This window comes from Rhamphochromis longiceps, linkage group LG18 (assembly GCF_057381845.1).
Source record: "Rhamphochromis longiceps isolate RC_006_pf linkage group LG18, R_longiceps_female_GT1.1, whole genome shotgun sequence".
Taxonomy (NCBI): Eukaryota; Metazoa; Chordata; class Actinopteri; order Cichliformes; family Cichlidae; genus Rhamphochromis; species Rhamphochromis longiceps.
The window spans coordinates 35,796,506-35,808,349 of record NC_140574.1 but is presented as its reverse complement, the minus strand read 5'-3'; the positions used below and the strand labels follow the sequence as shown (position 1 = coordinate 35,808,349).

At 44.6% G+C, this 11,844-nt stretch overlaps 1 protein-coding gene across 2 annotated transcripts in view; it reads right to left on the bottom strand.

Annotated features, from left to right (window-relative positions):
- Positions 1–275: 275 nt before the first annotated feature.
- The window catches only part of paxip1 (PAX interacting (with transcription-activation domain) protein 1), a 31,277-nt gene continuing 19,708 nt past the window's right edge, over positions 276–11,844 (bottom strand). Inside the window, exons 10-23 of one of the 2 annotated variants that reach the window (XM_085388198.1) lie at positions 6,569–6,663; positions 6,369–6,464; positions 5,017–5,154; positions 4,745–4,866; positions 4,147–4,331; positions 3,850–3,893; positions 3,440–3,507; positions 3,222–3,324; positions 2,915–3,083; positions 2,674–2,774; positions 1,604–1,738; positions 1,305–1,380; positions 1,129–1,188; positions 276–597 (exon numbers count right to left, since the gene is read on the bottom strand). In XM_085388198.1, the coding sequence (XP_085244324.1) occupies positions 581–597; positions 1,129–1,188; positions 1,305–1,380; positions 1,604–1,738; positions 2,674–2,774; positions 2,915–3,083; positions 3,222–3,324; positions 3,440–3,507; positions 3,850–3,893; positions 4,147–4,331; positions 4,745–4,866; positions 5,017–5,154; positions 6,369–6,464; positions 6,569–6,663 (1,409 nt within the window). In that variant the 3' untranslated portion in view covers positions 276–580. The remainder of the gene's footprint in view (positions 598–1,128; positions 1,189–1,304; positions 1,381–1,603; positions 1,739–2,673; positions 2,775–2,914; positions 3,084–3,221; positions 3,325–3,439; positions 3,508–3,849; positions 3,894–4,146; positions 4,332–4,744; positions 4,867–5,016; positions 5,155–6,368; positions 6,465–6,568; positions 6,664–11,844) is intronic. The other variant, XM_085388197.1, reaches the window with a different exon arrangement.

Sequence of the window (11,844 nt, the reverse complement as noted above, 5' to 3'; positions counted from 1 at the left end):
AGACCCTCATTAGCAGTTAATTAAATTAATTCTATCAGGAATTATCCGTTTAAACCTGGGAGGAATAACATCGAGAAAGCGTTGAAACCCTCAAAAACATGAGAAGTCAACAGACCTTTTGTTCTCAACATGTCCATCTTTTACTGCGTGACTGCTTGAATTGTGAATTTAGCATACTCTGCTATGAGGCTTTATTGCACATGCACAGACATTAACTTTATCTAAAAAGCTAATGTTTTACTTTAGTTATTAACAGTTTTCTTGATCAGGTATGAAGCTGAAAGCATTTTTCACAATCAAAGTGTAGTTTTTATTCCAAAAAGCAGCATTTGTGAGCTGAAGCTTTACACATCCTATTCTCAACAACAGAAAACAAAGTTTCATCCTCCATAATTTAAACAATTATTTCACAAAAATAACATCCATTTAATTCGTCTCAAACAGGTAACAAAAGGCTACAAAAAGACTGGAGACATCTGCACAGAAATAAAAACATAGAAAAGTCAGTGTGGCTGGACTGTACACACGGTCGTCCTCATTCTGTCCCGCGTCCTCTTCTTTATGCTTCACTGCTGCGTCATCAAGTGAACTTATATGTGTGACTGTCAAGGAAACTGACTGAACACAGTAACACCACCATCCGGTCACTCTACATCACACAGCAAAACATTTCTCCATGGGCTCAAACGCAGCTGCAGTTCTGGCCTCTATCTGGTAATAACATCCACATTAGTATTACAGGGGAGGGGCTCCAGGCCGCTTTGGAAAATACCCCTATTGCGTACTTTTGTTGATGCCAAACGATTGGCATGTGTGCATTAGTTCATAGATAACATGACAGTAAGTGAAGACCTGTGCAATCTCAGGCAGACTTATTAGATTCATCACTGTGGATTCATCATGAGTGATGAATCCACAAATCTCCCAATAGTGTGTTTAGTCCACACTGCAGTGAAGAGGACATGTGACTAATGCGTTTGTTTCCCACTGACTGCATGATCCCTGCCTGGAAGAACAACTCTACAGCTTTAATTTGGGATCATTTTGGGTTTAAAGACTGAAAGTATCATTCAGCCATACAACATGTCAGCAAACTAAACTAGTTGCTGTGAGACTGTAAAGGATATGATTCATAGTCAAGTTTCTGGGTGAGAACTCCAGTCAGAATGAACTCAGCATTGTGGACATCTGGAAAACAGAGACCACAAGAGTGCAAATGAAACACAATGTCAACTTTATGAAGACACTCTGTAAAAAAAATAAAATGAGGATAAATACAAGTGGGCCCTGGGAGAGCATCTTACCAATGTTTTTCAAGAAGTATTCCCTACAGAGGTGAAGGTCATTGTCGCAGGAAATTAATATGATCTCCGGAAGGTTCTGCAACCAAATGCCAACATGTGGTTACTGATTTATAGAGAAAAACTGTAATAAAAGACTTCTGTCAAACACATGTCTGTTTTATTTTGTGCTGAAATGAAAATACATGAAATAAAAGCTACACTCCTCCCAGGTTTCTGCCATATTGTCACAAGAACCCACCACCTCTGTGGACATTTACGAGTGCCTAGAGACATGAAAGAGTTGCAGCAACTTTCAGCACCTTATTCTGATTGTGCTCCATGATCTTTCTGTATGAGGGCTGCTTGGTCAGCAGCTTTCCTCCGGCGCTCTCCAGAATGGACTTCATTGTGCTGAGGCTTGGACAGATCCCTGGTGTGAGGTAGAAGTACTTCCCCTGCATCACCGTGTCACAGGAAACGCAAAAAGAGACTCAACCGTTAATCATCAGAACAATTAGTACACTGGTTTCCAGTTAGTCCAGCTCAGTTTAAATATACTAGTTCAGTCAACTGACCCACTATATATAAAGGCCTAATATATTTAAATGTTGTTGTGTGATCATCAGCACGAGTGACTTTTTAATAGTTGAACAAAAAGGTAAAATGAGTTTAGCACTTCTGAATAGGGCTGTGCAATATGATGAAATACATCAGATATGAAAACATCTGTCGTTTCAAATTATACGCTATCGTTTGTTTCATGGTGTTGCAAAGCACACTGTTTACAGCAATATTTGTTCATCGGGGCACAGAGAATCCCAGCATGGCCAGTGAAGAGGAGGCAGGAACAACTGGCTCCAAACAGACCAGTCAAAACAAATCAAGGACCTTATTCCTAAACGAGGGGCTGTAGCATGGACATGGTTTGGTTATACAAACTCTGACACGGACCAGAAAACTGTACTATGCAAATTATGCTGCAAACCGGTCCACCTCAGACTCAAACACAACAAACCTCTTCTAATGCAAGAATCACGTGAAAGAGGATGGAGAGAGCTGAGAAGCAATAAAAAAAGAGCCGTCAGGTGCTCAAAATAAACCTTAGACTCAAACGCTTTTCCCCGCAGCGCCGCATGTAAGAAATACAAAGAAAACAGCGGCCGTTACAACTTATATCTAAAAATATAGTTTCATGCATCGGTCAAAACACTTGACTCCAGGTACAGGACGCCCAGCTGAAAACACTTCACACAAGTCGGGTTCCCAGAACATATATTGTTATCAGGATATGATTTTGGTCACATGGCACAGCCCTACTTCTGAATTCTTTAACTGGCATCAAGAAAAAGACGGTTTTTGGTTGAACACAGCAGTTATGTTGTCAGAGGACCTTAAAGAGAGGTGCACTTTGGGCTCTCTTTAGCGACTCCTCCAGGCTGAAGCCAAACAACACCTCCGCTTCTGCGTCCCTCAGAGTGCAACTCTGCTCGTCTGTAACACACACAACAGGTTTGCTCCCGTTAACGAAACATATACAGGTAAAACCGCAGCACAAGACCAATTTCAGTTCCACTTTGATCTCTACAAAACACAGTTAGATAAGAAAAAGGAGGGGTGGGACGCAAACATACCCACAAACTTCTGACTCCTCCAGCTTTCCTCCAGCCACTCTGGGGTGACTATGTGTTTGACCACCGACATGGCAGTGAGGAACTTGACGGTGCGAGTCACCTTACTGGCCACAAGGTGAGTGACTTTCTGACTGCTGTCTGCAAGCTCACCACCTAAAGCATGTAACCTCTGCAGGAGGAAAGGGGACACATTCAAATAGCAGCTGAGGCTGCAGATGTGCTTTGAGAGTAACTTCAGCGTTCTCACTAATCTGAGCTTCAGTCTAACAACACACTAAATGTTTGAGCGTGGGAAGGCTGCTTTCACCTTGGTGTACTGCTGTACTTGCATAGGCTCAAAGCCTGTGAACATGACCCGAGGAGTGGACTCTGGAGGAAGCTTCTTACTCGGGGACTGGATCTCTTCCAGTCTTCAGAGACAGAAATGCAAAGTATCATTAGAACATGGCAGTCTGGAGGGTGTGTGGTCCAACTCTGTTCTCGTGCAGAGGAGTGACAGGCTAGTCCCTAACCTGCTATACCGACCTGGCCTTCTTGTTTGCAGGTGGGTTTGCTGAGTCGCTGATCTTCTGCTTCTGCAGCAGCTGGAGGCTCTAAACACCAAACAGACGCCACAAAAGCACAATCAGACGAGCCGGTACACTGTTCCTCTGTTGCTTCTCTCTCTTCTATGACTGATTCAACTTTTTAAGGACAAACGCACTAAAAAACAAATCACTCTCACACAGATATTTTCCTGTGAATAACTGCCCCCAACAACTGAAGAGGTGTGTGAGGTGTTGTGGTTAAAGCTAGAAATGTGTGACGTTATGTCAATCCAAGAGTCGGAAAACTGTCTGGAGCAGAGGATTCAGAGCAGGCTGAGAGAGGGGTTACGGAGCTTCTCGACATTCCAAACAAAAGAATGTGAAGAACACTGTGACACAAAAACTCACCGCCAAAGCTTCAGAAGAGACTTTGATTGGTGTTCTCCAAGCGGCTACAGAGAAATGCACAAGGTAATCACGACAGTATCTTAAAGTGTGGCCATTCCAAGTGATAAAACATCAAAAGCTCTTCACTCTCCTGACGAACCAAAATCAAGCCACACAAAACCAGAGCTGTGTGGCTCCAGTCAGGTTAGACTAACTAAGCATACCCCACAGGAGAGAGTGTGTGGCAAGTAAGAGATATTGGGTAATATCTTCATGTAATTGCTCACTACGTAACAACTCCAGTGACGGCGTACATACCAAGCAGGTTCTGGACCAGCTGTGGGTTAGGCACCAGTGGTTCAGGATGTGTGTAGATGGAGTATCGGCTGTGCTGGATTTGTCTCAGTGCTTCAAAGTTGCCCAGCAGTATATCACACAGCCACTGGGCATTCACACAAGGGATCTTCCACTCCTTGGCCTTCTCATATTTAAGCCCACTGGGTCTAAAGTGATATTAGCAAGACAACCATAAAACTGACAGTGTGCTTGAGAAGTGAAGGTTCTCAAGCAAACTGAACGTTCAACCTTCACACAAGAAGGTTCAACTGAAAAATGTTTAAAAGAAAATGAGACATTTCAAACAAGTTGCAACAAAGTTGGGAAATAAAAGAGTGAAAATGCTGGATTAACAAAACAAAGCATCTGATCTGACTAAAAAAGGTTAACACTTAGGATAAAGAGAAGCTTGAAGATAGGCTGAGTCCTTCACACATACAAATGAGGAGGAGTACACTCCAAGAACGACATAAAACCAAAAGTAAGATAGTTCTTGTATAGTTTGAGTTCTATGGATATACTGCGTGCAGTACAAAAGAATACCCAAAGAGGAACTCATCTACCCGACCCCAACTCTTACTCTTTGCAAATGAGGACAGTGTTACTGCGACAAAGATATCCGGTGTATCTGGCACCAGCCAGGTAGGCCATCAGTTTTAGATCATCTCTGTCAGCATCCATAAAACCCGTCACTGATATGATCTGAGGAAAGACGGCAACAGAGAGCTGGAGTAAAGATCTGACAAGCAGAAATGCTTCCTGCCAATTGGAGTGCAGTATTTTGAAGTTCATTAAGTTCACCAAGTACAAAGACTGTAGAAAAACTACTGTTAAAAGAAACGGCAGACGTACATGCTGAGAACAGGGTTTGGCTCCAGGAGGGAAGGCAAATGGCACATGTAACGTCCGGTGAGGAGGAACCATCCTCTTCTTCTTCAGCACAGTGTTGAGCCAGTGGGCAGTTACACAGCGTTTCCCCTCTCTGAGTGCCTGGAAGAGGAAACGTGCTTTTGGTTCAATTTCAACCAGCAGAAGTTCAGTATTTATCCTCTATACTCTGAGGAGACAGCGGGTAATATCGGTCCCATTCAAGGGTTTGTCTCATTCCATCGCAATAAAGTATCAATTAGGTGATACTAAATGTTGCACTCCAGTTAAAGGCCAATAATGATTAGGGATGGGTACCGGTATCGCACCGGTTCTGACATAAACGGTAGTAACCAGACCGAAAAGCAGCGCACATTTCAGTGCTTTATTTTGGTGCTTTTTTTCCCCCCTGAGACGTGATACACTTTGGATTCTAGCCAATCATTTTACCTTTGTAAGCGTAGTAGGCGGGCCCAGGTACGTACGTTCTTTTAGAGCAGAGCTACAGATTAAAAATGCCCAAGGCGAAGCGGTCAAAGTCTGGCTGTACTTCACAGCAAAAGATGCAAACTCAGCAGCAACAAGTGCTTTAAGCTGATACTGTGCAAAGGAGGTAACACCTCGAATGTGATGAAACACCTGGCGACGCATAGCGTTTTTTTTTAAAAGCCGAGAAATCCACCCTATTTGATAGCTTGCTGCGAGACCTCACACCGAGCACATCTACTGCGGGTGTAGCCGTAGCCCTGCCAGTGTAGCAGAAATGATGAGGATGATGATGCAGCAGCAGCCGTTCTTCTCTGCGTGAGTAGCTTAATGTTGTTCGTGTGTAATTTACGCTGAGTAGGCTAACCACGCTATTACATGAATGCATGTAAGGTGAACTAGCAAACACCGTCGTAGTTACATGCAGCTATCTTCTTGTTTGATGGCAGATACTCCCTTCACCCTGGCCAAAAAGGCTAAAATGACCAAAGAAAAGTGGAAAACAGTTAAACATGAGAGGTTTTTGGACAAAGTTTGTGTTTTTTCCATTGTTTAAGCACTGCTTCCAGCCAAGAGTGATACCATATATGCCCCATAGCTGCAGAAAAGGCTAACATTGTTATCTTTTCACAAAAAAAACAGCTGAACATGAGAGGTTTTTGGACAAAGTTTGTGTTCTCCATTCTTTAAGCACCGGCACCATTTCAAAAGTACCAGTTTGGTACTGGTATCGGATAAAACCTAAACGATACCCATCCCTAATAATGAATGAGTACGAAAACATTTATGATAGTCATACTGGGATTCCACACTCCATAAACTGTGTCTGTTCTCATGGGAGACATCCTTACCTGTACGTACATGCTGCTGACCTGACTTTCACACAGCAGATGTGTGCAGCGGCTGGTTAGGGTTGGATCAACTGAGCCTCCACACGCCTGAATGACCTGACGAAGGAGATCGGTAAACAAACACTGATCTGTCTGATGCTCAGCATTGTTTCCTGTCTTTCACCCTACTTGGGTACTCATACTCTCTCTCAGTGACTTACCCTCTTCCATGTAGCAAGGAGCTGTTTGTCAGCCATCTGTTCTGGATAGTCGGCAATACCAAACACACAGCCCAGGAGGAAGCCATCCTGTGGGACTGCGGAAAGAAAGAAATTACTGTCACTGAATCACAGACTGAAGAGAGTGCAGGACTGACAGCAGTTTCAATCCTGCAGTTACCAGAGACCCAGCCTTCTATAGAAATTCATCATCTCAATCAGCAGGTGTGCTTATTTTCTTAATTAGACTTAAAAGACTTGGACAGGTTCAGTTTGTGGTCACACAGACTTTGTGTGACTGTGTTTCAGTGCATTCTGTGATCTAAACTCACCCATTAAAGCACAAGTCACGCAATAACACAAAACAATATCAAGCCAGCAACAGATAATCAGTCACCCTGTATTACTTGGAGTCTCCTATGTTGGAAAGATAGGTGGTGAAAACAGCTGCTGTCCTCTCAGCCATCAGAGCTGACTCTTTCTCCCGTCTTCGACCTGTGCTGCTGCTGACTGTGAGCACAGCAGCACATCAGTTTCTGTGTGGCCATTACACCACCTATTAGTGTTTAACCCAATGACTATACATGACCTTTCACCTCTGTTGGATAAAATGAAAATCACGACTTGTCCAAATGACATACTACCTGCTGGGCTGTTTAAAAAAAGCTCTCTCTGCTATTGGCTCCTCACTGTAGAGATATGCCTCTGTTTTAACAGGTGTGGTCCCTCGGCCCTTTAAGCATGCTGTTGTTTTTCCCGATATTAAAAAAGAGCAGTTTGGACCCAACAGAATTTAAGAATTATAGGTCCATCTCCAAGCTCCCGTTATTGTCTACAATTCTGAAAAAAGGAGTTTCACATTAACTTGGGGCTTTTTTAGAAAAACATGAGATGTATGACAAATTTCAGTCTGGATGCCACTCAAAGGAAACCACATTACTTAAAGCGACATAGTCACAGTTATGGTTTTGCTGGACTTTGAAACCGTCGACCCTACCAGCCTGATGAACAGGCTCCGGGATGTAGTCGATGTGTCCGGTCTGGCTTTGCAGTGGTTTCAGTCATAACTTTCCAACAGATCTTGTAGCATTTTTGCAAATCAGTTTATGTCACACTGTAAGAACCTGACTAGTGGGGTACCAAAGGGTTCAGTTCTTGGACCTATTCTTTTTCTCCTGTACACCTCTAGGACTTATAATTAGTCAGTTCCCTGATTTGTTTATCACTTCTATGCTGATAATATTCAGCTTCAAAAGTTGTTCTTTTTAAATGCTTTGTTTAGCTTCCACTGAACAGTGGCTTGCAGGTAGGGCCGCCACAAACTATTATTTTGATAGTCACTAGTCACCAATTATTTTTAGTCGACTAATCAGATCATCATCCACTGGATGTAAAATGTACAGCTTATTGCACCAGCAGCATCTGCTCTTATTTAACTATCATTAGCTTACAGCTTGAAGTGTTTAAGGTCTGTGCTAACTAAAAATAAAGACAAGATGATAGTTTATTAAATTTTAATGAAATTTGCAGATTGTCTCAGGTTTAAAAATATTTAAAAAAAAATTTAAAAAACATTTTAAAATATAACAGCACACTGGAGTAAACTCTCGACCATCTCACACTTCTGTTTTATCAGTTCTCTCTTTGACGTTTATTCAGCTGTGTGAAAACTATAACTTTAATCTCAGTCAAACCAATTTACTGAGGAACAAATAAAACACTGAAAAAAGCCAAACAATAACATTTTTAAATTATCTGAGTGACTTATATATCATGTTTAACCTGAGTAGCGAAAGACCGCGGGGGGTTTGAAAACGATGTGCCGGGAGTCCGGTGTTCTCGCCGGCTCTAGTGAGCCTCGAACCCCAGCTAGCTATCGAGCTGGTGGGTAAGAATAGAATAGAATAATCCTTTAATTGTCCCACAAGGGGAAATTTGGTTGTAACAGCAGCCAAAAAGACACATATACAAACAAACAGTACGCAGGACACAGAGCAGAAACATACACAATTTTTCTTACATATTTACATTGAGGACAATGGTTACTATATACAGAGTACTGTACAGTTATTAAATTAAATAAAAATAACTACAGATAAGAGGCAAACCAGGTTGTAGTGCGAATCGGTTAACTTTTTGCAGTTACAGCGCTGATGTGAACATCTATGTTTGTTGGGAGCAGGTCTGATTGTACAGTCTGACAGCTGCAGGGAGGAAGGACCTGCAGAAACGCTCCTTCATGCATCGAGGATGCATCAGTCTGACACTGAAGCAGCTCTGCAGTTCAGCAACATTTACATGCATGGGCTGGGAGACTGTCCATCAGAGATGTTATTTTGGCCAAAGTCCTTCTGTCTCCCACCACCTGCACTGGGTCCAGGTGCATCCCAGAACAGAGCTGGCCTTCCTGATGTGGTTATCCAGCCTCTTCCTCTCAGCTACTGATAAACTGCTGCTCCAACATACAACACTGTAAAAAATGACAGATGCCACCACAGAGTCATAGAAGGTCTTTAAAAGCGCTCCCTGGACTCCAAATGACCTCAGCCACCTCAGCAGGTAGAGTCTGCTCTGACCCTTCCTGTAAAGAGCATCAGTGTTGTGGCTGCAGTCCAGTTTATTATTCAGGTGAACACCCAGGTACCTATGAGAGTCCACTATCTCAATGTCCACTCCCTGGATGTTCACCGCTGTCAGTGTGGTGGGTCTGCGTCTCTGGAAGTCCACCACCAACTCCTTGGTTTTCCCGGCGTTGATCAGCAGGTGGTTCTGCTGACACCAGTCCACAAAGTCCAGAGTCCACTGTCTGTACTCTGAGTCGTCCTCACCTGTGATGAGGCGACTATGGCAGAGTCGTCAGAGAACTTCTGTAGGTGGCAGCGTGGGGAGTTGATGGAGAAGTCTGCAGTGTAGAGGGTGAAGAGGAACGGTGCCAGCACAGTTCCCTGTGGGGCCCCCGTACTGCAGACCAGCGTGTCAGAGACACAGCCCTGTGTCCTCACATACTGTGGGCGTCCTGTGAGGTAGTCCAGTATCCACTGGGACATGTGGTCGTCCACTCCTGATAGCTCCAGCTTGTCCCTCAGAAGTCGTGACTGGATTGTGTTGAAAGCACTGGAGAAATCAAAGAACATGATCCTCACAGTGCTTCCAGGCTTCTCCAGGTGAGTCAGAGCTCGGTGCAGGAGGTAGATGATGGCGTCCTCCACCCCGATGCCAGGCTGGTAAGCAAACTGTAGCAGATCCAATGAAGACCTCACCAGGGGGCGCAGATGGTTTAGAACCAACCTCTCGAGGGTCTTCATCAGATGCGATGTCAGGGCTACCGGCCTGTAGCAGCTGGGGTCCTTGGGATGGGAGGTCTTTGGTACCGGTACCACACAGGAGGTCTTCCACAGCTGTGATACTTTCCCCAGTGACAGGCTCAGGTTGAACAGATATCCTAGGATGCCACACAGTTCATCTGCGCAGCATCTCAGGAGCCTGGAGCTGAGGCCATCTGGACCTGCAGCCTTCCGCACCTTGATCTTGCGAAGCTCATTCCTCACTTGAAGTGCTGAGATAGAAAGAGAGGATTTTGGGGGAGGGGTGTGTATGTTGGAGTCCACAGAAGCTGGGGGTGGGTGTAATGACTGGGAGCTGGGAGGTGTGAAGTCCTGAGATGAAGGACAGGCAGGCCCTGAAGATGAAGGAGATTGCAGCAGGGGGGACGATGCTGTGGGAGGGGTGGGTGTTTGATCAAACCTATTAAAATATTTATTTAGGTCATTCACCCACCCCAAGTCTCCTGCAGCCTGGGGGGTTGGTTTTTGTCCTGAGATTGTCTTCAGGCTGTTCCAAACCCCTCTGTTGTCCTGTTGCAGCTGCTCTTCCATCTTCCTGCTGTAGTTTTCCTTCCCTTATCTTCCATTTCAGCTTCTTCTGAACAACTCTCAGCTCCTGTTTGTCTGCAGATCTAAAGACTCTTCTTCTCCTTGAGGAGAGCCTTAATTTCAGGATTTATCCATGGCTTGTTGTTAGAAAAACAACGTACCTTTTTGATGGGTACGGTGTTGTCCACACAGAAGTTCATGTAATCCGTAATGCAGTCTGTGATGCTGTTGAGGTCATCCTACAGGGGGCTGCAGAGGTTGTCCCACACAGTAGAACGGAAACAGTCCCTCAGGGCCTCTTCAGTCTCTGCCGACCATTTCCTTACTGTGCGTTTCACTACTGGTTCTCTGTGTACCAGAGGTTTATACACAGGATGGACATGAACCAGGTTGTGATCTGAGCCCCCCAGGGGAGGAAGAGGTGATGAGCTGTATGCCTCCTTGGTGTTGGCATACAATAAGTCCAATGTTTTATTGTCTCTGGTGTAGCAGGTGACATACTGGGTGAAGGTGGGGAAAGTGGAGGACAGGGAGATGTGATTAAAGTCCCCAGAGATCAGGAAAAGGGCCTGAGGGTGCTGTGTTTGGAGTCTGCTGGTTACAGTGTGCAGGACCTCACAGGCTGCTGCAGCGCTAGCAGAGGGCGGGACATACACAGCTATCATAATCACGTGTGTAAACTCTCGAGGTAGATAGTACGGTCTCATGCTAACTGCTAGCAGCTCAATGTCCTTACAGCATAGCGTCTCTTTGATAGATAAACTCTGTGAAGCACATCAGGCTGCACTCCCTGTAGCTCCTCTGATGTCGGGTAAGGGCTGCTAGTTCGTCTACTTTATTGGGGAGAGATCTCACATTCCTCATAATAATAGATGGAATCGCTGGCCGGTACCTGCTAACTTTACTGCGACGCCCGGTCCCGGCCCAAGAACTACGTCTCTTCCTCCTCACCTCGCGGGGGATGTTAGCTTGCTCGGCGGTAGGCAGGGCAACGGAGGCTCCAAGGGCTAACAGCTGATCCCTGCTGTAAACAATGGGAGGTCGGACCTCCGAGCGCTCTCCGGACAAAGACGCCGTAAAAATGTAATAAAGAACACGATAGAATTCTGAGCTCCATTGTGGGGGGAAACAAAAACAAACACAAAACAACAGAGAAACATATATTAAAGAGAAAAAAGGACTGTCAGCTCGGAGCTGCTGATACTGGCTGCCAGCTCGGAGCGGCGCCAGAAGTACTGTAACAGACGTCTCCAAAAACATCGGAGAACTTTTTGCAAATATGTGGTGTCTTGATAAACCGAGCAGATATTTGAAGTTTACACAGCTACATTCTCACCTGAAAATATGTCAAAAGTTTATTTTGTGACCCAGAAACAGTCATAAGAGTAATATTCAAACTAAGTAGCC